The following is a 25,759-nucleotide window of genomic DNA, read 5'->3' on the forward strand; positions in this document are numbered from 1 at the left end:
GTGTCCAGGGCACTGGGTATAATGAATGCTGCAGTTTGCCGTGTCCAGTGTGCTGAGTATAGAGCATACTGCTGTGTACTGTGTCCAGTGCGCTGGGTATAATGCATACACTATGTACTGTGTCCAGTTCACTGGGTATAGTGCATACTGTTGTGTACCCTGTCCAGTGCGCTGGGTATAATGCATGCTGCGGTTTACTGTGTCCAGTACACTGGGTATAGTGCATACTGCTGTGTACTGTGTCTAGTGCGCTGGGTATTGTGCATGTTGCTATGTCCAGTGCGCTGGGTATAATGCATACACTATGTACTGCTTCCAGTGCACTGGGTATAGTGCATACTGCTGTGTACCCTGTCCAGTGCGCTGGGTATAATGCATGCTGCGGTTTACTGTGTCCAGTACACTGGGTATAGTGCATACTGCTATTTACTGTGTCCAGTGCGCTGGGTATCATGCTTGCTGGAATGTGCTGTGTCCAGTGTGCTGGGTATAGTGCATACTGCTGTGTACTGTGTCCAGTGTGCTGGGTATAATGCATAAAATATGTACTGGGTCCAGTGCCCTTGGTAAAGTGGATACTGCTGTGTACTGTGTCTAGCGCGCTGGGTATTGTGCATATTGCTGTGTCCAGTGTGCTGGGTATAGTGCATACTGCTGTGTACTGTGTCTAGTGCGCTGGGTATTGTGCATGTTGCTATGTCCTGTGCGCTGGGTATAATGCATGCTGCTGTGTGCTGTGTCCAGTGTGTTGTATTTAGTGCACGGGGCCAGACTGGAAAATAAAAACAGTCCTGGAAATAATTTCATACCAGCCCCAAAGCATAATTATACCAGTCCAACAGCATAACATCATTATTTCTCTTTCGTTCATTGACGGATACAGCTCTTTATCTTCTTGAGAGTTGGGTTATGCTGTCCCCTATAGGAGTAGGACCCTAGGCAGGAAAAAGCATGACTATGCCTATGGGACAGTCCCAGGGGGTATACTCCCACTCTCAGCTTCAGGCATTCAGATGGGTCTGACTCTGGACTCGGCCTCAGCCAGAGTGTTTCTTCCTCTGGAAAAACTCCAGAAATTGCAGGAGGCAATCAAGCTTCTGTTGTCCAGCAGATGGTCATCCCTGTGAGCATGTGGGTTTTGGGCCTGATGGTGTCTACCTTCGAGGTGGGCCCGTTTGCACAGTTCTGCACGAGATCTCTGCGAAGAGAGATCCTGCTGAAATAAGACAAGAATCCTCAGTCTCTAGACAATCTGATCCTTTTGAGCCGGGGTACGAGAGGGTCCCTGATCTGGTGGCTTTGTTCTCTGGTATTCCGACAGGGAAAATCCTTTCTCCCCCTGTACTAGACGGTTGTCACCCCAAATGCCAGCTTGTCTGGGTGGGGAGGTGTCTTCAGCACAGCTTAAGTCCAGACTGCCAATCAATGTACTGGAACTCCGAGCGATCAGATTTTATCTGGATCATAGGACAGTTCACCTTCAGGGGTGTCCAGTACGCATTTAATCGGACAATGCCATGGCCGTGGCCTATGTCAATCACCAAGGGGGCACAAGAAGTGCCCTGGTGGCTTGGGAGGTAGCCGGCATTCTCAGGTGGGCAGAACGATTCGTTCCAGCCCTCTCTGCTGTACACATTCCAGGGGTGGAAAATTGGCAAGTGGATTATCTCAGTCGCCAGGCATTGGACCAGGGAGACTGATCACTTCATCCAGAGGTGTTTCATCAGCTGTGTCTCTGGTGGGGTACTCCTGAGGTAGACCTGTTGGCCTCTCGCCTCAACAGGAAGGTACAGAGGTTTGTGGAACGGTCTCAGGATCTTCTAGCCGACGCCACAGAAGCCAGTATCGTCTGATCCATGCATCCCCCTGCGCAGGATCGAGGCAGAAGGGATTCCGATCATTCTAGTGGCTCCAGACAGGCCTCGCCGTTCTTGGTACGCCGATCTGGTACGGCTGGTCACTGATGCTCCTTGGAGATTTCCTCTCAGGGAAGATCTGCTGTCCCGAGGGCCAATCTTCCATTCTGCTTTACAGTCACTGTCATTGACGGCTTGGCTGTTGAAAGCCAGGTGCTGAAGGATAGAGGTTTGTCTGAATCAGTGATTCCTACGCTGCTAAAGGCTGGAAAATCTACCTCTAGGAAGATCTACCATCGTACTTGGAAGACATACATTGCGTGGTGTGAGTCTCTTGGGGTTCATCCTTGCTTCTTTTCATTGGCTCGGATATTGGCTTTCCTCCAATGGGGTGGGGAATTGAGCAGCGCCTGGCCTTGAGTACCATCAAGGGATAGGTTTCGGCCTTGGCGGTTGTCTTTAAGCGTCTATTGGGTGCACATTTCCTGGTGCGCACCTTTATCTATGGTGTTCAACACTTGGCTCCTCCAGTGCGGTCGCCATTCCCGCCGTGGGACCTCAAATTGGTGCTGTCTGTTCTTCAGAAGCCTCCTTTTGAGAGTCTTTGGGAAGTTCCCATGCTTATGTTGTCCCAGAAGGTGGCCTTTTTGGTGGCTATTACTTATGCGCACAGGGTGTCGGCGTTGTCTTTTTGTTCACCTTATCTGGTGGTTCACAGAGATAAGGTGGTTCTTCGCCGCTGTCCATCTTTTCTTCCGAAGGTTGTCTCTGATTTTCATCTGAATGAAGACATTGTGTTGCCATCTCTATGTCCCAGGCCTAAACATCCTAAGGAAATTGCCTTGCATTCCTTGGATGAGGTTAGGACAATCAGGGTGTACCTGGCAGCTACAGAGTTTTTTTCTGAAGTCAGACTCACTATTTGTACTCACGGATGGACCGCGGAAAGGGTTGGCCGCTTCTGCTGTGACCATTTCCAGATGGATCCGATAGACGGTGAATCAGGCCTATTCCATTAGGGGTCGGTTTTCGCCTTTCCCTGTTAAGGTGCACTCTACTCGGACGCTTAGTGCCTCCTGGGCCTTCCGTCATTAGGCGTCAGTGATGCAGGTTTGCAAGGCGGCCACCTGGTCATCTGTGCACTCTTTCACAAAGTTTTATAAGGTGGATGTGTTGGCATCTGCGGATGCTTCCTTTGGCCACAAGGTTTTGCATGCTGCTGTTTAGAGGATCCAAACAAAATAAGGTGAAAGACACACCTTTCTCCTGCGCTCAGAAAACTAGGCTCCCTGACCCAACAGGACTTTGCAGAAGGCGTCTCAGATGGCTATGGTCTTGCTGCCCTAAAGGACTGGGGCAGTCCAACAGTACTGCAAACAAAAAACATAAAAATGGCTACTCACAAATGAAGATGAAATCAATCATATCGGACTTAGAAACTTGAGTGTCAGTAGTAGTCCATACGAAAGTCCATTGTCCTATTAGGATGATGGCTGATGTGTTTCGAGGCCTACGCCTCTTCCTCAGAGCCACTCTGATTTCATCTGCGTTTGTGAGTAGCCATTTTTATGTTACACAGTAAAACCATTATTGAGGATAATGCGCTAGGTCGGTGCACACTTTTTGTGTTTTTTGTTTGCTGTTTAGAGGACCTTGTCCTCTTTGAGGGTGCATTGTTTTTTTCAGGTGAGCTCCAGTTTGTTTATGGTTGAGCTCCATGTTACCTGGTTGGCTACGGTTTAGCCTTGGGAATTTTTTCTTGCTGTTCCCACCCCTCATGTTTGACACTGCTTTTGGACGTCCCAACCGTCAAGAAGATAAGGAGCTGTGTCCATCAATGAACATCAGAGAAATGAATTTTACGGTAAGTCAAAAATCCAATTTTTCTTGTTCATAAAAGGGGAAACACTTTTTTTTTTACTATTAATGGCAGCAATTAGTGAAATTTAGCAGGACTGCGATATTGCAGCAGACAAATCTGACAATAACTGACACTTTTGACACTGTTCTGGGTATTTTATAGATAGGCAACTCCCGTCTTTTTATTGAGAACTTGGATAGGAGAAGGGATGAGTGGGATACTCCAACTATTAACTATTCACAGTCTTCAGGACAACTAACTGTAGAATGTGGCAAGGCCACTGCTTCGCCTTGCCACTAAAGTGAAGTTGCTTTAAATGTTCCTGCTTGAATATTCTCTTCAGGGTTCTAAACTTGGCACCCCTTTACTCTCATTGCCTGTGTGCTGACACCCGTCCGCTGACTCTAGCCTCTGGAGTGGTCCCCTTCCTGGTAGACCCCTGGGCAAGTTCCTCTGTACTCATGGACACTGTTTTTCCAGAGTCACCATTACCTCCAAACTCCACCAGTCAGCCTCCACTGGACCTCTGGGTTCAGCCACACTTTCTGGTACACCAGGCCGACTACCTGTGACCACCTTCGACAGCTTCAGAAGAGGAGACAGCAGTCACCCTCCTTCTGGGACTTGGCTTCCCGCCCAAAGACCAACTGCCTCATGTGCCCTTGGCTTTTATACCCTATGCCATGATGCACCTCTCACTGTGTCAACCCACTGGGACAGTTACAAAAGCCTGTGCGTAGGGTTGCCACCTCATCCCTTTAAAACTGAACACATATTAATTAGACAGGTGCTGTGGCTGAAATAAGGTGGTAATTAAACTCACTTAGTGCCTTGTCTGCATTAAATTAGTCCCAGAACCTGTGTAATTAATATGTGTTCAGTTTTAAAGGGATGAGGTGGCAACCCTACCTGTGCGTCATTGGCCAGGTTTCCTCCACTGCCCGAAGAAACCTCCTCATTGGATACAGTGGGGACACTCCCTCAGCCCACATGAATTGCATATTGAGCACATGGAGCAGGCCTAACTATTAATCAGGCTACCCTGATAAGCAGAGAGAGCAACTAGGTTTTACCTGCTGCTCCCCTGATAGGCAGACAGAGCAAACTATTCTCCCTACCTAGCTCCTATCTAGGAGGGTGCTACACATGAGACCTTATATTCACTTTAAATAAATTGGGGGCATTGCCAGGTATGAGTTCCCTCTGATTTACTCCCCTGGGTGCAGGCAAACAATGCCAGTCACCAGCAGAGTGCGGTTGTGTGCTCCCACCTATCTTTGTTCACTGCGTGCATGTCAGACAGTCACCAGCAGAGGGCGCTGCTGCACCATACTCTTTCCTTTCTTCACTCAATGTAGACACTCACGATATCAATCACCAGCAGGTGGCGCTGCGGCATCGTACCCTTCTATACTTGCAGGAACTCAAAGCGCGGAACTAAAGTTTTTGGTTCTCTGAATCGAGGGGAATCTCTTTACAGAACACTGCACTTCCGGATCGGGCCTCTTCCAACATGGAGACTATGTTAGAGCAGCAGCGGCGCTACCATGAAGAAAAAGAGCGACTCATGGACGTTATGACCAAGGAGATGATGGCGAAAAAAGCCACGGTGAGGTTTGGTGTGTGTGCAGAGGTAGTGGGGGGTTCAGGCTGTGTACTGAGCCCTGGAAATGAGCTTGATGTTTGCTATGTACGGTGTATTATCTGCTGTTATCAGTCATTGGAGAGTGTATTTATAAGACAGAAAGTAAAGTGGTTGTTGGGAGCATTTAGCTGTATAGGGAATGGAGGACAACAGGCAGAACTGTGTTGTTGGGCCCCATAAGAACCCCCTATTTGAGTAAATAACATCTATTTGGGGGGGGTATTCTTATGTGGCCCAATCATATGTGTATGTTGAGGTGCATTGTGGTTGTCTGCACAATGCATTTTCCATACACATGTAACCTTTAAACTCTAACCTAAGTGACCATCGCTGCATATTACGACCTGACTTCACAACTCCCTTTAGATCTGCCAACAAGTGATAGTCTGATTGGATAGTTTAATTTAAAGTAGAACTATAGGCACAACTTTTTCTTGCATTTTGGATAGAGTAAGGGAGGATCATATAACCCCTGTCAGGTTTTTTTTAGCCATCTGTATCCCATTGGGGAGATTTCCCTTAAAGCGGAGTTCCACCCAAAAAATGGAGTTGTCCCCGTGCCACATTTGGCACCTTTCAGGGGGGAGTGGCAGGTACCCTTCCCCACTTCCTGGAGATGGCGCCGCGGCGCTGTCCCTCAGAGGTTTGGCCCCCTCCTCCTTCCCCCGCTGCTGAACCAATCTGAATGCACAACGCACTTCGCGCATTCGCATTAGGAAGCTACCCACAAGGCTTCACTGCCTGGTTTACTCACCGGCAATGGTGGCTGCAGCATCTGACAGCCGATGGAAACTTCAGCTGCGGTGCCGACATCGCTGGATTCCAGGACAGGTAAATGTCCATATATTAAGTCAGCAGCTACAGTGTGTGTAGCTGCTGACTTTAAATTTTTGGAGGGGGAGAGGGGAGGCTGGAACACCGCTTTAACTTCCTGTCCGATAGCCAGAATAGGAAGTGGGGTTAAATCCCTCCAAAGTGAGGGAATCTCTGGATGTCACCAGAACTAGTGCCCCTGTTAGAAGATTTCCTCTCTATTAGGCTGGGTTCACACATATGCAAATTAAAAGCGGGTTTCTCTGCATCCAATTCGCATGACGAGCAAGTGTGACCGGCTCTCAAAGGAGTCCGAGCACACATGTCTGGGGCGGCTGTGGTCCGCATTGAAAAAATGGTCCAGTGTGTCTTCTGGTCGAGTTAGGTGCAAATTTAGGCTAAAATTCCGACCTGATTCACACCTGAACCAGTGAACAGGAATGCACTGGTACAAACATGCGGCCAGACATGTGTGAGCCTAGCCTTAATGTTCTACAGACAACCCAAAATTTGGGATTTTCCTTTATTCTCACTGTCAGTGATAACGGTAAAGAGGGTGAATCTCTTTGCCGGGGACGCAGACAGCAATAAGAACCTGACAGGTGTTCTAATCCCTCTCCATTCTATCCAGAACTTAAAAAAAAAAAAAGTTAGGTGTTTTAGGTTAAATCGGCTAAATACATTCCAGGTACATGTAAGCAAAATGTGTGCAAAGTCTTAGAGTTTCTTTCTTAGAGGCCACAGCCTCAGTAGAAAAGCCGGTCCCCTGCTAGCAGCCGCAGAGTGGGGCCCTTTCTGTTTTCAGGTGAAGCAGAGGTTGGATGCACCCCTTACCGAGTCAGAGCAATAGCACTGTAATCAGTAAAGTTCATTCTGATTGGAGAGCTCTCAGCAAGGGTTGTGTCAGACCTCTGTAGTGGGACCACTTCCTTCCCCACAAACAGCAAGGGCCCCCATTGTTAAGCATGTTGGCAGGACATAGACTTTTCTACTCTGGTTGTGGCTAATATTAAAGTGTTTGTAAAGGCAAGTTATCGTGTTTTCATATATAGTTAAAGCGTTTGTTACTCCAACACTTCATATTCCTGATATGTGCCTGCTGTACCATGTACTTGTATGAAAAAGTGACCTGTTCTCTTGTAGTGCTTCCTTTGTGTCAAATCTCTGGTGTTCCTACTAGTCCCTCTGCTTTCCTGGTAAAAACTGACCACACTAAGCAGGAGAGTACATTGTGGTCAGTTCTCTAGCTCTGCTGGGAACTCGGTGTGCTCTTCAATGATCAGACTTGACCTGACGTGCTCCCACTGCATAGGCATTCACTGGTAAACTCAGCCTGCTGCTTCGTCTCCTTCCCTCCAGCTCTTATGCAGCTGAGAAAGAGGAAATGTGATCACTTATAAAAAAAAATAAGGAAAAAAGGTATTTATCTATACAAAAATGTTTTGCCTTTCATTTCTATTTTAAACATAATGGTTTGTTTTACACAGTGATCGTTTGCATTCACTTTAAATGTGTTTGGCATACACAATCCATTAATGTAAATGTGAAAAAAATGCCATTTTACCTTAATCAGCGATTTAATGTGCAGGTCACATGATCACTTCCCCTTGATTAGCAGATCATAGACCTGCAGATGAGCATTTCCAAATAGAGGCATGTACAAAATTACTGGAAGTGACGTACAGTATCTCCCCTCACATTTTTGTGCTGACCCCCCACCCATTCAACCTCTGCAGCAACGCTGGCAGCACTCATTCGTGTGTTTCCCAAAGACAACATCTGGATATGACACTGAGCATGTGCACTCAACCTCTTTGGTCGACCATGGCGCATTGGCGAGGCCTGTTCTGAGTGGAACCTGTCCACCTGTAGGAGAGAGTGAGAGCGATAATACCAAATTTAACCAGCTCCCCATTCATACCTGAGACCTTGTAACACTAACGATTCACATGACACCGGGGAGGGAAAATGGCCAATTGGGCCCAATTTGGGCATTTTCACTTATGGGTGTACTCACTGTTACCAGCGGTTTAGACGGTAATGGCGTTGTTTTGAATAATTGAGGGGACAACAAAATGACACTGTTATACAAGCTGTACACTCACTACTTTACATTGTAGCAAAGTGCCATTTCTTCAGTGTTGTCACATGAAAAGATAAAATATTTACAAAAATGTGAGGGGTGTACTCATTTTTGTGAGATACTGTACGCTGCTGAGTATCAGCATTTCCAAGGAGCTGGAATGCAAACACATACAGAGCAGAAATGACGCCACTTCCCCCAGAGAAGGAATTGGCGGGAGGTGTGACCACACACAGACCATGGAAGATACAGGCAGGTTTTGCACTTGCACAGCCTGCCTGTGTCTGAGTATGGCATGACGGAGGACACAAACTGACCACCCTATTACAGGTTGGCTAACATGGTCAGATTTCAACCTGGAGATGGGGAACTGCCAGGATCAACCAGGTCATCCAGAGGAATATATGGATGCTAGACCTGCACAATTAATCATTAAAAAGATTGCGATCTCGATTCATTTCCCCCCCCCCTCCTCGATCTTAAAATGGCATGTCCTTGATACTGGCAGAGCTGTTCTCTGATCACTCACTGCTGTCAAAGAAAAAAAAAAAGCCTCCAGCAAATGTTTACCAACATTGTTAAGGCTGCTAGATAAGTCCCCGTTCACACTGGGGCGACCTGTGAGGTGACCTGGTCGCCTCACAGGTCGCCGTAGGTCGCCTTCCATAGAGAAGCTGCGGACCCGTTCTAATAGGAGCGACACAAGTCGTTCCGACTTAGAAAAAGGGTCCGGAGCTTCTTTGGGGCGACCATCATAGACTTCAATGTTATGAAGTCCGTGCCAGCCGCTCCAAGGTCGCAGCGCGCTGCTCGCACCGCGACCTCGGAGGTCGCCCCTGGAAGTCGGATCGCCCCTGTGTGAACGGGGCCTAACTGTGAACACAATGTTTTACAATGTATCATTTCATTCTTTTAAATCAAAGGAATGACCTTCTGTACCTAAGGCTCCATTCACACCTGAGCGTATTGTTTTCAGGCATTTTTGCAGGTGTTTGGAAGCCAGCATTGACATCTAACAAAAACACTTGTATTCTACCAAAAAAGAAGCTCATGTACTTTTTTGAGCTTCAGGCATTTTGCTTCAGGCGATAAAACGCTCATATGTGAACAGGGGCCATTGAAATGAATAGGATTTTGCTTGTTGGGCATTTTACGAGCTGAAATATGCTCAGGTGTGAACACGGCCTAAGTGAGGGCAGTTTAACCTCTTAAAGGCTAAACCTTTTTCTGACACTTATTGCTTACCAGTAAAAATCAGTATTTTTTGCTAGAAAATTACTTAGAACCCCCAAACTTATATATATATATTAGTTTTGGTTTTTGTGCAGTGCATTTAGACACATTTAATATGTGCATCCAGTTAGCCTTGCGGGGAGGTGCATTTTGTTGCAAACCACTTGTAGACAGCAGAAATGTTACTGTACTGCTTTAAAATGCAGAGGTAGATGGGCAGTCTTGGAGTGGCGCTGTGTGAGCGAATGCAAGCTCTCCTCATGTTGCAGCCCCCCCCACTGCTAAAACATAGTGACTGAGAGCAACAAAAAATACCAAAATTAGATAATTGTAAAAAGTACTATACAGCTGATTTCTGTGGGTGACATTGATGATACGGAGTCCTTACTGTGGGTTATTGGGAAAACCCTGGATCCCAAATCTTGAAGATGCATCAGCACTGCAGCACATTACTGGTGAGAAGGCCCAGTAGAATCCCATTCTTTCTAGGCGAGTACTAAAAAACATTGTAAAGTGCTTGTATTTGATAAAAACCCTGGTGTACTTTTCTGTTGTAGATTATTTGCAATGAGCAGCAGTGATTGCTATACACTTTCTCTTGTATCGGTCATGCAATAATGATTGTTTTTTTCACTATAGTTCCGTGAACAGATTAACTCCGATCACAGAGCACGAACAATGCTGGATGTAAGTACTGTTCAGTATTATAACTTTTTTTTTTTTATATAGATTACAGATGAAGACCCACTAATGTATTGTGTGTTTTTGTTTTTATATTAAGAGGTTCATGGATGTCAGCTCAAATTTAAGGGATTTGTATGAAGATAAAGATGGGTGAGCATAGTTTCTAAATATATGCTAGTTGGTTTGTTGTCAAAGTGGTTTTGATACAGACTTTTTGTTTTATAGATTAAGAAAAGAAGAACTGAATGCAATATCTGGCCCTAATGAGTTTGGTGAATTCTACAATAGACTCAAATTGATTAAAGAGTATCATCGGAAGCATCCCAATGAGGTAAATTGATTATTGGTTTAACTTATAGTTTTTATACGTTTTACTCGTTTCATCAGGAGAGCGTTTGTTTAGCAAGTGTGAGGTTATTTATCTCTTATTTTTAAAACCATGCATACTGTGTCTGCATCTATGCAGTACCCAAACTTGACAGATATTTTAATTAAAATGTGCTTAGCCTAAAGGGCATTTCACTCTATGCCCCGTAGCAACAACATTGATGTTGGTAAATGGTTAAAGGGCACCTTATATAATAAAAGGTTATGCCATTTAATTTAAAAAAAAAATATTCTGTAGCAAAGGTCCACCTTACTAAATTGTTTAAAGAATTAGTTCACCTATTGGGGAAAATTATAAACGCACATATGAGACTTTATTCACTTAGCTGTTATGATTTGCCACAGCTTGTGAGTTCCAGTGAGTGTATTTTCACTTTTGCAGCCAATTCTAAGAGACCCCCCCCCCCACCCTCATTGCTTGTGTTCACATTCACACACTTACCTTTTTGTAGTTGTTTCTCTGGAGCAGGATTATACATATGATCTTACATGCAGCTTCTGTTTAGAATAGCTTGTGTCCAATAAGGGGGACAAACTAAAGAACAATTTTTGCATTAATTTGGATGTAAACATTCACATATACCAAGTGAATTGAACAGCCTCAGATGATACACAGAGGTGAGACAAATCTCACTACATAAGATTTACATGTATATCTGCTGTCTTTAAATATTTCTATATTCTTTAGAAAGGTCACATTGTGTTAAAAATGTTTCTTCCTGTGTCTGGGCATACACTGTGTGTGAGCTGATTGGTGGAAACGCACATCCCCACCACATAGGCTGAGGAAAGAAGAAAGAGCTGTGCTATGAATAGACAAGCCCTCTGCTTATCTGTCTCGAAGTTCCATCCCCGACACAAATTTCCAGCTGCTTTTATCTCCTGAGTCTGATAACTTGTCAGAAATTATCATGCTGAAAACAGAGGAACGGAGCCGCAGAAAGACACGAGACTAAAGCCCCGTACACACGTATCGATTGTCGGCCGTAAATATTCGGCCGACAACCGATCGGCCGATTGTAGGCTTGTTAGTATGATGCTTCCGACATCGCATTTTCGGCCGAACAGAATCTGTCGTGCAGGCATTAAAATTTTTGTTGGCCAACACCAGAACGGCCGATTTTTCGCCAGTCAGTACAGATTTCGGCCGACAGACAGCCGATTAGCAAGACTGGGCATGCTCAGAAAAGAAAAAAGACAAGGAAAGTTAACCATCACATGACATCACTTCTGCAGTCGGCTGTTGTTGGCCGACAAAATTCGTGTGCAGTCTTTTGCAGTTTTCAACAGACATGACAGCCCTGGACAAAAGACGGCCGATCGTTGGGCCGACGATCGGTAGGTGTGTACGAGGCTTTAGGGCTTTGAAGAAAGATAAGTAAACACTACGGATATACAGTTGGGTCCATATATATTTGGACACTGGCATAATTTTCATGCTTTTGGCTCTGTATGCCACCAGAATAAAATTTAAATGAAACGATCCAAATTAATTTAAAGTGCAGACTTTGAGCTTTATTTCAAGGTGTTGAACATAAATATCAAGTGCAAATTTTAGGAACTGCAACCATTTTTATACACGGTTCCCCCCCCCCCCTTTTTTTAGGGGCTCAAATGTAATTGGACAAATTAATATAATCATAAACAAAATGTTAATTTTTAATATTTTTGTTGAATCCTTTACTGGCAGTGACTGTCTGAAGTCTGGAACCTGTGGACATTTTCCAAAGCCTGGGTTTCCTCCTTTCTGATGCTTTGCCAAGCTCTAACTGCAGCTGTCTTCAGTTGTTCTTTGTGGGTTATTCTGCCTTTGGTTTTGCCTTCAGCAAGTGAAATGCGTGCTCAATTGGGTTGAGATCATGTGATTGACTCGCCCATTACAGAATATGTCACTTCTTTTCCTTCAAAAGCTTCTGGGTTGCTTTTGTAGTGTGTTTTAGATCATTGTCCATCTGTACTGTTAAGTGCCGTCCAATCAATTTTGCTGCATTTGGCTAACTCTGGGCTGACAGTATATCTCTTAACACTGCAGAATTCATCCGGGTGCTTCTATCACATCATCAATAAACACCAATTACTCAGTGCCACTGGAAGCCATGCATGCCCATGCCATCATACTGCCTCCACCGTGTTTTACAGATGACGTTGTGTGCTTTGGATCATGAGCTGTTCCAAGCCTTTTTCTTCTCGTCATTCTGGTACAGAATAATCTTAGTTTTATCTGTCCAAAGAATGCTTTTCCAGAACTGGGCTGGCTTTTTTTTAGATGTTTTTTTGGCAAAGTCAAATCTGGCTTTTCTTTTCTTTAGGCTTATGAATGGTTTGCACCTTGATATGAACCCTCTTTATTTTCTCTCGTAAAGTCTTCTCTTGATTGTGGAGTTTAACAATGATATGCCCACCTCCTAGAGAGTGTCCTTCTTGTCTGGATGTTGTGAATGGGTTTTTTTTCTTTACCATAGAGAGGATCCTGCGATCATCCACCACTGTTGTCTTCCGTGAACATTCAGGCCTGTTGCTGAGCTAACCAGTGCATTCTTCTTTCCTCAGAATGCACCAAACTGTTGATTTGGCCACTCCTAATGTTGCTACTATCTCTATGATGGATTTTGAAGCCCTACAATGGCCTGTTTCACTTGCATGGACAGCTCAGTTGAGCGCATGATGTAGGTTCACAGCAATAGATTCAAAATGCAAAAACCACACTTATGCTGGCCATACACTATACGAAAAAATTTAGTCATTTGAATAGTTTTAGTGTTTTTCGGCCAGTTAATGGGCACAAATTGCTAATCAGTTGTGACGTTTTTGAGCCGAAAAAACAAAGGACAAGTTTGGAAATTTTCTGCCAAACGAACGATAAATTGAAAGGGTAATGTGTTTCTCATCAAAACTGTTTGCACTAGGTAAATGTGATAAAAGGAACAAAAAAAATGATTAGTTTATGTCCATTTAAAGTTTTATCGGTCATTACTTAATGGCACTATCGTTTTTTGCTCTGGCGGCCGAGTGTTCGTTTTTAGAAAATGAGTTTAAATTATTTTCCATATAGTGTATGGCCAGCATAAGAATCAACTCCAGACCTTTTACCTACTTATAATTGATGAAGAAATAACACAGGTGTAGCCTACACCTGGCCATGAAACCGCTTTTGATTCAATTGTCCAATTACTTTTGGTCCCTTGAAAGGGGGGGGGGTATTCTGAGCTGTACTTCCTCTAATTTGGATGTACATACCCTCACATTTAACCTCAGAGTGTGCACTTTCAGCCCATGTCCATTATAAAACTATAGCTTGTGCCTTTGTCCAAATATATATGGACCTAACTATGTGCCCAGGTCAGATTTCATGAATGGGGTTTATATCCACTTAATGTAACCACTCAAGCCTTGAGACCTTTAACCCTTAGTTTAACGCAGACCGTGCAAATCTAGTTTAGTTGATAATGAGATCTGCCAGCACAGAACATACAGGAATAATTATAGTAAACCCAGCCCCCTAGCTCCCTCTATAGGATTACATGAAACAGGAAAGCTAGGTAGGATTTTTAAGCAAATAAAACAGGGAAGCAGCATTTTTTTTTTTTTTTTTTTTAAGATTTTGCTATGTGAATGGCAACATGTAACAAATATAAAGTTCCACTGCAGTGGTGGAAATACAATATAAAATATTCATATGGCTAAAAAAAAAAAAAAAACAATTGAGGAAAACTGTATATGCAGTATAGCTTAGTGAATTGAGCCTATAATGCCGTTGCACTGTAATCTACAGCTCATTTTTATTAAAATATTTTTCAGCATTCTCTTTCATACATGAAATTTCAGTAGCAGTGTATTTTAATTTGTTTATAATTCAATATCTTTGACAGATCTGTGCCCCAATGTCAGTGGAATTTGATGAACTGCTGAAATCCAGAGAGAACCCAAGTGAAGAAGCGCAAAGTAAGTGCTTGTAGGAAAATTCTGTAAATGGTTCCTGGCCTGTATGATTGCATTAAATTACCTTGATTTTTGGGAAAAGTATCACATTATTTGGAGCTTCTATTGAAACCCTAAAACAATTGAAACTCTTGATGGTAGGTTACCTTCTTCCATTCCATTATATGTGATTTGAAATTGACTGAAAATTGCCATATTAATTCCAAACAAACTTTGAAAGGTTTCACCACCCTGCAGATTTCTTGTAGTTTGACAAAAACAAGTTGTTCCATGGCAGTCGGTTTTTTGTTTTTTCACCGCCTAGAGGTCGTCCTTTTTATTGCAAGGGTGGGCAAATCTTAAAAGCGCAGGTAGAGCAGTAGCACATAGGGCAGCGCATGGAGGTCAGTAGCATGTAGGGCAGAGTACAGGAGTCAATAGTTTGTAGGGTGGATTTTAGGGGTCAATCAGGCAGAGTACACGGTTCTGCAGGCAATTTTGCGATTCAGCACTACGTGATTTTAACGGACAATTGCGCGGTCGTGCGACGCTGTACCTAAATGAATTTGACGTCCTTTTTTTTCCCACAAACAGAGCTTTCTTTTGGTGGTATTTGATCACCTGTGCGTTTTTTTTTTTTTTTTTTTTTTTTATCGTGCGCTATAAACAAAAAAAGAGCGTAAATTTTGCAAAAATAACAATATTTTTCTCATTTTTTATATGAAATTCCCCAAAAAAATGTAAAAATCTAAATTTTTTTAACATTTTAGGCCAATTTGTTTTATGCTACATATGTTTGGTAAAATCGCAAAAAGCGTATTTTGATTGATTTGCGCTAAAGTTATTGCGTTTACTAACTAAGGGAAAGATTTTTATCATTTTTGTTGTTTTATTTTTTAACGAGTAAGGGCGGCGATCTGCGTGTTTTTTTTTTTTTTTTTTTTTGCGGGACTGCGACATTGCGGCGGACAGATCGGACCCTTGACTGACATTTTTTACACTTTTGGGGTAACCAGTGACATTACTACAGTAATTAGTGCTATACATATGCACTGTTACGGTAAAAATGACACTGGCAGTGAAGGGGTTAACTTTTTTTTGAGAGGGAGGGGTTAAGTGTGTCCCTAGGGGCATGATTCTAACTGTGATTGGATGTGGCTACTGGTGTAAGAACAAAGATCAACGGTCCTGCATAGCAGAACTGTATGATCTCCATTCTTACACGGGAAAATGACAGGCGGCTTTGTTTACATTAGCCGCCTGCCTTTCTCCCGGTGTAATGGACGATCGCGAGTGTCCATCGGGCACACGCGTGGGGGGGTCCGTGGCCGAGCGGGAGCGTGCCCGCTCCCTAGAGCCTCACAGGCTAGCGACGTCGCTTTGCCTGTGAGGGGCTGACCGCCGCCGTAAATAGTCGTGCGGCGGTCGGTAAGTGGTTAAGTAATGCAGAGTTTGGTATTGTACACACATCTACATTGTCATTTATAACACTGCCAGCTCAGCACTGAGGACCTGTCATTACTGCCTGCTGCCTCCTATTACATATTGTAGATCACCACTCTGATCTGAGAGGTGCCAGATGCCATTAGGAGCTGGCGGTAGTTGTGATCTGTCAGGGTTGTGATCTACCAGCCAGATGGCTGGGATAGATGGGTTGTGAATGTGTGCGTCTTGGAAAAGTGCGGTTATGGATCTTTTACACGTCATAGAACAAAAAAGAGCAGCATATCTAGCTATCCACTCCCTTTTAGGTTCCTTCAAACTACAACCTTCTTTTTTTTTTTTTCCCAGTCATTATTGCAAAATACATAAGTGGTCCATACAGTGAACTTGGTGTTGAATTTAAGGTCATCGTAGAGGACAAGGGGACACTCTTTAGATCTGGAAGAAAAGAGATTTAATTTTCGAGTACGGAAAGGTCTCTCCATCGTAAGAGCTGTGGAATAGACTCCCTCAAGGGCTGCTTCCGGCCAGCTTAGTAGCTTGCTTTAAAAAGGCCTGGATTATTTCCTAAATGTATATAATTTAACTGGATACTAATATTTATAGGTAAAGTTGATCCAGGGAATATCCGATTGCCTCTCGAGGGATCAGGAAGGAACTTTTCCCCTGCTGGAGCAAATTGAAACATGCTTTTCTGGGGTTTTTTGCCTTCCTCTGGTTCAACTGTGGATATAGAATTGTGTATATGAATAAAAATATAACTTTTCTTTGGCCTATTTAAATGTGTTCCTGCTTTAGATTTGGTGGAGTTCACAGATGAAGAGAGCTATGGTCGATACTTGGACCTTCATGACTGTTACTTAAAGTACACGAACCTTAAATCATCAGAGGTAAGAAATCTATTGTTTTAATAAAGGTCCGTTTTTAAAATAAAGAAACTTAAAGTGGTTGTAAAGGCTTAGGCCCCCTTCACACCTGAGCGATTTTCTGCTTGAAGCTCTAAAATGCTCAATAAGCAAAATCCCATTCATTTCAATGGCCCCTGTTCACATCTGAGTGTTCTGTCGCCTGAGCCAAATGCCTGAAGCTCAAAAAAAGTACATTAGCTTCTTTTTGGCAGATTACAAGCGTTTTTGGCTCCATAGACTTCAATGGAAATGCCTGAATTGATGTTTTTACTAGCGTTTTATCGGTCGTTTTCTGCTTAAACAGCAGTTCTCCACCCCTAATATTCCTCTCCCTCTATTGCTTTCTATTGGCTAAACAAAATGCCTGAAGTTGTAAAACGCTTCTAAAACACTTTAGAAAGGTTGTAAAAAGCTGCAAAAAACACCTGAAAAACTCCAGTAAACCGATACTCTGGTGTGAATGGAGCCTTTAAGGTTTTTTACCTTCTCTGCATTCATTACATTCTATGCAATAAACTGGTTGTAAACCTGAAAAACACAAATAATCTAATCATTACATTTGAATAGATATTACCGATATTAAACATTTGAACTTAGTTTGGTATCTGGAGAAGCAATCCCCCTTCTCCAGAAATCCTCCCTGCTCTTCTGAACAGCATAAACCTGACACAAGCAGAACATTTATGTCGCCAGTCCCCCTCTCCTGTGAGTGACAGGCTGTGCTAAAGACAGGACAAGCACAAGCCTCTGTGTAATACACTGCTAAAGGGAGGTGGGAGGGGGGGTTTCCTCTCCCTGCTGATCTCTGCCTTCACAAGATGGAGCTCCTGACAGGCTCCCTCAGAGAACTCAGCATGCAGCTCCAATGATTCAGCTCCAATGATTCATGACCTAACCCACAGCACCTAGCTTGTGAATTGCTGTTTGGAGCTTTACATGAGAACGTTTCCCAGTCCACATTGTCTCTTTAGGCTGCAGGATTCCTTGGATGTTTTGCTATTAGCCCCTCCCTACTAGCTTTCCTCCTGATTAACAAGGATCTGGTGCTGTGCGCAGGGCAAGCAGAGCTGATATAGTCACTGGCCCCTGTGTATTCCCCTGGATGTACTTAGGAGACATACCCTCAGGTATACAGATAGCTGAGCTGTGCTCGTTCTTGAGTCGAGGCTGGAGGATGTGTATAATGGGGATTGTGTGACATCACACCTCCACCTACTATTCTCCAGTCCTAAACCACTCCCACAGACCAGCAGTTTTAGGAGGGCTGAGACAAGCTTAGGGAGCATTTTTATGAGGTAAATTTACAGCCATTTGTATGTTTACATTAAAATGCATTAATTTATAGTAAAACGTAACTTTTTATATATATATATATATATATATATATATATATATATATATATATATATATATATATATATATAATATAAAATTTGCGTTTAAAACCACTTTAAGCTAAAATACCATCTATGTTCTGCTCCCCCTTTCTCTCTTCTCACTGGACGAGCAAGCTGATACACACTGACAGGAAGAATCTGTGAACTACCACAGTGCTCACAGTGCCTTGGTAGTTTGAGAACTACAGCGAAAGACAGCCGCAAAGGTTGCCCGCTCAGTTGTGGTTTTTAAAAAATGTTATTTCTCTTACGTCCTCCGACAGTCGCCGCCCACTCACAAGTCTTCACCAATGGGTATTGACCTTTGCTCCGCAGGAGTAGCTAGACACAAGATTTGTTAATAACAAAAGCTTTTAGCATAGACACACCCCTAGGGGCTGTCCCCTTAGTCAATACCTCCCTGCACCAGCATTCCCAACTCAGTTTGATCTTGCCTAGCTTAGGAGTAGCAGGCTTTCCTGTGCTGGGGCTTCAGTCTCAGCCTTCTACCCTTTTTTTGATTTTATTTCAAGTATTTCTCTTTTCTTTACTAGCTGTTATTTTGTCAGCTTTAGTTAGGGATCTTCGGATGAAGATGTGTCATGCGGAGCTGTGTCTCGGACTGGCCGCCCTGGATCCCAGGGCTGAGGGCCTGATGGATCCCCAGCCTGCCATCGAGCGTTCAGCTACGGTTCGCCCTGGCGCCATGAACGACCCATCCCTGCTCGCTGCGGGGATGCTGCCTGTGAGGTGGCTACCTTACTGGACGCCATTCTGCGGTCTCGTGCTGCGGTCCACTGCGTTCTGGCTGCGGCACTCCGTCATCATGATAGCGGTTTGTCGCCTGGAGACGGCTCCCCACGCCATCCGGTACGGTAAGCACCTTCTGTGTGGGGACCATCTGTGTGGGTGTCAGTCTGTGGCTGTGTGTCACCCCATGTCTGTGTACAGTGCGGGCTCCCTGACAGATCCCTGTATGGGTAGCATGCCTTAATGGGCTGCGGGGGGGGGGCTGCGGGGGGGGGGGGGGGCTGCGGGGGGAGGGGCCCTCCCGCTCTGCTGTGAGTTCTCTCTGGGGCAGGTTGGATACAGACATGATGCAGCGGCGGCCGCTATTGCGGCCCGCCATTTTTTTGCGAACTGCTGTGGGCGGCTCTGTCCCTGTACAGCGCTGGATTTTGGCGCCGATCGGCTCCATTTTGGCGAGGCACGCTCGTTCTCGAGCACATGTCGGCGCCATTTTCTTGTAATACTTATATAAGTCAGCCGGTTATTGCATCACTTCCTCTCTCTCTGGAACAGCCTGTTTGTGCTCTCTCCAGGTTTTTCCTTCATTGTCCTGTCATTCCTTGCTCAGTGTTCTCTGTCCCTGCGGGGTCGGTGCATACAGTAGTGTACGGTGGGCTGCGCTCGCAGTAGTGTTAAAGGGCCAGTACCTTTTTTCCTCTCATTGCTGTTGGGCATGGATTCTCAGGATAGCAAGTTTCCCCCCGCCCTGGTGGGTGACCAGGGGGCTGCTGCACCCCCCGATGGGGCTGATCTGGCCACTGTAGTGGCATCCTTCGTTTCTCAGATGCAAGTGCTGATGGCTGAACGATCCGCAAAGAGGGCCAGGTTATCCATTTCCTCTGATTCAGAGGGCGATGTGGCTGCTGTGGCTGGCGTGCCCTTTTCAGAGTCTCGCTCTCTGGACCTTATGGGGTCTGAAGGGGAGGTGGAGGGGGTTAATACTTCTCCCCCTGGCTCGCCTGAAGAGCTTGCACTCATGGATGAGCTGATTGCCTCCATTAAGGATACGCTGCACCTGGAGGATGAGCCCACTCCTCCTGCTAGGGTGTCCTCTTTTGGGACGCAAAGAACTCGCAAATCGGCGCAGGTTTTTCCCTGTCCTGCGGAATTTCATCATACGGTTAATGAGCAGTGGCGCAATTTAAAGAAGCCCTTTACAGTGCCAAATAAGTTTAAACTTTAAACTGCTTTATCCATTTGCGCCTTCCACCGACGAGCGTTGGTGTGTGGCGCCTCAGGTGGATCACGCTGTAGCCGTTTTAAACAAAGCTACTCTGGTTCCCTCTGAGGATACCCCGGTTTTCCGGGATCCTACGGACAGGAGGTTGGAGTCTCTTGCCCGTCATGCCTATATGGTTGCTGGCTCTATGCTAAAACCTATTTTTGCTTCGGTTATGGCAGCCCAGGCGGTGGCCGATTGGACGAAGGTGCTCAGGCGCACCCTAGTAGCTGATTTGGCTCCGCTGACCACGCTGGCTATGGTGGAACAGATCCTTTAGGGAGTCATGTACCTGTGTGATGCGGACTTGAATTTAGCTCCTTTGGCTGCATGCCTGTCCAGTGTGGCAGTGCTAAACCGTCGTCTGATATGGCTGAAAAGTTGGTCGGCCGACCAATCTTCTCGCAAGACGTTGGCAGATTTTCCCTACGCGGGATCTCGCCTTTTCGGCGAGGCTTTGGATACTCTGGTAAAAGGAGTTACGGGGGGCAAGAGAATCCCAAGCACAAATCCTTCCGTGGAAAACGGAACTCCTCGTTTAGGCCCTCTCAGGGGTCCTTTCGTGCCTTTCGGTCGCAATCCGAGGGCAAGCCCTTCAAAGGTCAAGGCTCCCAGAAGAAGCCGTGGGCGGGTAAGCAAAAATCCGGCCAAGCCGGTTCGGCAACCCATGCCAATTCTGCCTGAAGGGACGCCCTCGCCCTTTTCTGGGGTGGGGGGACGTTTGCGCGGTTTCCTCCAACCTTGGCTGCTCCGCATTCAGGACAGATGGGTTCAGGAAATCGTTCGATCAGGTTACAAGATCGAATTTCTTTCTCGGCCGGCGGGCAGATTTTTTTCCCTCAAATCTTCAGCTGTCTCCGGAGCACTTGCAGGACCTGCGCCTAGCGGTGCGGGACCTGCGGGCCCAAGGGGTGGTATTTCCGGTGCCTCATCGGGACAGATTTCGGGGGTTTTACTCCAATCTGTTCACTGTGCCCAGAAAGGAGGGCAAGGTGCGTCCGATTCTGGACTTGAAAGCTCTGAACCGCTTTGTGCGGGTTCGCAAGTTCCGCATGGAATCCCTGCGCTCAGTGGTGGCTGCCCTGAGTCCGGGGGAGTTCATGGCCTCCATCGATTTGAAGGATGCGTACCTACACATCCCCATTTTCGAGGGTCACCAACGGTACCTTCGATTCGCCATTGCGGAGGACCACTACCAGTTCGTGGCGTTACCTTTCGGTCTCGCTTCGGCTCCGCGGGTTTTTACCAAGGTATTGGCGCCGGTTCTGGCCCTGTTACAAGCACAGGGCATTGCTGTCTTGGGGTATCTGGACGATCTCCTGATAAGGTCAAATGCCAGCCAGAGCCTGGTGACCGACCTGTCCGCCACGGTGCGGACACTGCAAGAGTTCGGTTGGACCATAAACATCCCGAAGTCGACTCTGTATCCTTCGGTTCGCCTTCCCTATCTGGGGATGATTCTGGACTCTGTTCAAGCGAAGGTCTTCCTACCGGAGGACAAGCTCCAGACACTTCAGGACGAGGTCAGATCCCTCAGGGACAACCAACACTCGTCTCTCCGGACATGCATGAGATGTCTAGGATTAATGGTCTCGGCCTTCGAGGCGATCCCCTTTGCCCAGTTTCACACGCGGGATCTCCAGGCGGAGATTCTTGCCAAGTGGGACGGGCGACCACAGTCCCTGGATCTGCGGATTTCATTGAGTCAACCCACCAGAAGGAGTCTGCTGTGGTGGCTCCAGTCCCCGGCGGTGTCGGGGGGGCAAGTCTTTTCGTCCATTGTTATGGACGGTGGTCACCACGGATGCCAGCCTGTCGGGCTGGGGTGGTGTCCTGGGTGTTCTGTCCGCTCAGGGAACTTGGTCGGAGGAGGAATCCTCCCTTCCGATCAACATTCTGGAATTGAGGGCAATACGGCTTTGCCTTCTGCGATGGACGGAACGGCTTTGGGGCCGCCCAGTTCGGGTCCAGACGGACAATGCCACCGCGGTGGCTTACATCAACCATCAAGGGGGCACCAGGAGTGCCCGGGCGGCTCGGGAAGTGACCGACATTCTGTTTTGGGCCGAGACGCACGTCCCGGCAATAACGGCAGTTCACATACCGAAGGGTGGAGAACTGGCAGGCGGACTATTTGAGTCGCCAGACCCTGGACCAGGGGGAATCTCGTCTGAACAACAAGGTGGAGAGGTTCATGGCGAGAACGTGCGATCCTCGGGCGGACGCCTCGGACGCGTTGGTGGCGCCCTGGCATCAGTATCTTCTGATGTATGCCTTTCCCCCGATTCAGCTGCTGTCCAGGCTCCTTCGCAGGTTGGCCTCGGAACCGCATACGGTGATTCTGGTGGCACCAGACTGGCCTCGCCGGTCTTGGTACGCAGACCTCGTCAATCTGGCGGTCGGCGCTCCGTGGAGCTTGCCGCTTCGGGAGGACCTTCTGTCTCAAGGACCGATATTCCATCCTGCTTTACAGTCGCTGGCTTTAACGGCCTGGCTGTTGAAAGCCAGGTCCTGAAGGACAGGGGTCTCTCCCCTGAGGTCATTCCCACTTTGATCAAGGCTAGAAAAGCCTCTTCGGGGAAGATTTACTACCGTACTTGGAAAGCGTACTTTGCCTGGTGTGAGTCCAGGGGGTATTCCCCTCGCTCGTACTCGGTGTCGAGAGTGTTGGCTTTCCTCCAAACTAGAGTGGACCAGCGTTTGGCGCTGGCCACGATTAAGGGCCAGATTTCTGCGCTGGCCGTTCTTTTTCAGCGCCCTGTGGCTTCAAACTCGTTGATCCGCACCTTTGTTCAAGGGGTGCGCCATTTTGCCCCTCCACGGAGGGAGCCTTTGCCTCCGTGGGACTTGAACCTGGTTCTGTCCGCGTTGCAACATGCTCCCTTTGAAAAGATCAGGGAGATCTCGTTGCCTCTGTTGTCCAAAAAGGTGGCTTTTTTGGTGGCGATCACTTCGGCTCGCAGGGTGTCGGAGCTGGCGGCTTTGTCCAGCAGCTCTCCCTACTTGGTGATTCACAAGGATAAGGTGGTCTTGCGACCTAACCCGTCCTTTCTGCCGAAAGTGATCTCGGATTTTCACCTTAATGAAGAAATTGTCTTGCCTTCGCTCTGCGCGAAGCCGAAGCATCCTAAGGAGGTTGCCTTACATTCCTTGGATGTTGTCCGGGCGGTCAGGGTTTACCTGTCCTCCACTAAGCCTTTTCGCAAGTCGGATTCCCTCTTTGTCCTTCCTGAGGGACCTCGGAAGGGCATGGCAACGTCGGCTGCCACTATCGCCAAATGGATTAGACAAACCATTGTGCAGGCCTATGCCTTGAAGGAGAGGGTTCCTCCCTTCCCTGTGAAAGCGCACTCTACCAGGTCTTTGAGTACGTCTTGGGCTTTCCGGCATCAGGCTTCTGTGGCCCAGGTGTGTAAGGCGGCGACTTGGTCGTCCGTTCACACCTTCTCAAAGTTTTATAATGTGGATGTTCAGGCATCGGCCGATGCCTCCTTTGGCCGTAAAGTTCTCAGTGCGGCAGTGCCTTAGGGACCCTTGTTTTTGGGTCCTTGGCTGTTGGGGTGTTTTACCCCTGGGTTACTTGTTTTTCTGGGTTGTTGCTCCTGTTGAGCACGTTTTCCTGTTGCCCAGTTGGTTCTCTTACTGTGGTAAGGTTCCTTTCTCTGATGTGGGTACTGCGTTGCTTTTTCTGCGGCTGCGTCTCCCACCCCTCAGGTCTACACTGCTTTGGGACATCCCATTGGTGAAGACTTGTGAGTGGGCGGCGACTGTCGGAGGACGTAAGAGAAAACTGAATTTTTGTAAAATCTTACCGTAAAATTCCTTTCTCTGAGTCCTCCGACAGTCGCCGCCCCTCTTTTGGGGTTTTTGTGTACTCTTACTGCTATGCTACCAAACTGAGTTGGGAATGCTGGTGCAGGGAGGTATTGACTAAGGGGACAGCTCCTAGGGGTGTGTCTATGCTAAAAGCTTTTGTTATTAACAAATCTTGTGCCTAGCTACTCCTGCGGAGCAAAGGTCAATACCCATTGGTGAAGACTTGTGAGTGGGCGGCGACTGTCGGAGGACTCGGAGAAAGGAATTTTACAGTAAGATTTTACAAAAATTCAGTTTTTTACAGCCAGCAGAGGGAGATGATCCCCTACTAGCTGTCACAGCAGGGGACCAGTCTCTGGTTCTTTGATAACAGGTTACGTGTTGCACGCTTAATATGGGTGTAGCATGTTATAAAAGGTGATCTTATCCTTTAAAGTGAAACTTTACCCAGAACAACTTGATAAAAAAACGTTCTTTAGCAACAAATTTACATTCCACATTAATTATGCTACCAAAATTAGCTTGCTCTATAAATTGCCTCCATTTTGCTGAAGCCCAGAGCTCCTGAGCAATAAATCTTTAGGCTGCCAGCAGATTGGCCTTTACAAATTGGGCACAGTGCCGAAATAATAGAGATCTACTGAGCATGTGCAGAGCAAGGTGAGACCATCTATTACTGGATTTTAAACAGTATAGGCACTTATTTTTAATGTTTCATAACAATGCCTGCAAAAGAGCCAGCCTGAAGTGATAAATCAGGACTTTATTTTCTGACTAAAGTTCCACTTTAATTTCTCCTTTTTATATCTGTTTGTTCCAGGATATGCGTTCAGGTGGTTAAATTTCATTATTGAAACACTGATTATTCCAAATGTGGATATGCAAGGTTCCTTGTTGCAAAACTGTTAGTGGGACTTTAGGGCAGGTTTGAGTAATACTGCTTTAAATGTGTATTAACAATAATTCCTTTTTGTTTTTTTTCAGAAACTGGATTACATCACATACCTAACGACATTTGACCAACTTTTTGACATTCCGAAAGAACGTAAAAATGCAGAATACAAACGGTTGGTGGTTTTAGTAGTTGTATGGTGTCTCAAATAGTGCTTTTATCCGTGGTTGTACTGTTTATTTTAATGTGTATGTATATATTTGTGTATAAAACTTAACAGCGGTAACATTATGATAACTGACAGGTAAAGTGAATAACCTTGATTATCTTGTTACAATGACATCTGAAAGTGATATATTAGGTGAAAAATTATATATTAAGTGAAAATGAGTAGGTGTAAGGATTTGAGTGGCTTTGACAATGATCAGACCCATGCTGACCCTTGTCAATAGCCAAAAGCTGGACTGCGGAGCCATAGAAGAAATTGGCCTGGTATGATAGTGTTTTCTTTTACATCATGTGTATGTCGGGGTGCGTGTTCAATACTGGGGGAAGAGACGGCACCAGGATGCAGTATGGAAAGAAGGCAAGCTGAGGGTGGCAGTGTGATGCTATGGGCAATGTTCTGCGAGAAAACCTTGGGTCCTGACATTCATGTTTGTTACTTGAGACGTACCATCTACCTAAACATTGCTGACCAAGTACATTCCTTCATGGAAACAGTGTTATGTGATAGGAGTATCCCCTTCAAACAGGATAATGCACCCTGCCATACAGCAATAATGGTTTGAGGAACACAACAACAAGTTTGAGGTGTTGACTTGGTTCTAAATACT

At 45.9% G+C, this 25,759-nt stretch overlaps 1 protein-coding gene across 1 annotated transcript in view; it reads left to right on the forward strand.

Annotated features, from left to right (window-relative positions):
- The first annotated feature begins 5,170 nt into the window (after nt 1-5,170).
- Nucleotides 5,171-25,759, forward strand: part of SF3A3 (splicing factor 3a subunit 3) — a 53,894-nt gene continuing 33,305 nt past the window's right edge. Inside the window, exons 1-7 of the mRNA XM_082245360.1 lie at nt 5,171-5,326; nt 10,131-10,178; nt 10,273-10,325; nt 10,401-10,506; nt 14,432-14,504; nt 16,722-16,813; nt 25,016-25,098. Coding sequence (XP_082101486.1) covers nt 5,231-5,326; nt 10,131-10,178; nt 10,273-10,325; nt 10,401-10,506; nt 14,432-14,504; nt 16,722-16,813; nt 25,016-25,098 — 551 coding nt within the window. The 5' untranslated portion in view covers nt 5,171-5,230. The remainder of the gene's footprint in view (nt 5,327-10,130; nt 10,179-10,272; nt 10,326-10,400; nt 10,507-14,431; nt 14,505-16,721; nt 16,814-25,015; nt 25,099-25,759) is intronic.

The sequence above is a fragment of the Pelophylax lessonae genome (genome assembly GCF_965119305.1).
Source record: "Pelophylax lessonae genome assembly, chromosome: 2".
Lineage (NCBI taxonomy): Eukaryota > Metazoa > Chordata > Amphibia > Anura > Ranidae > Pelophylax > Pelophylax lessonae.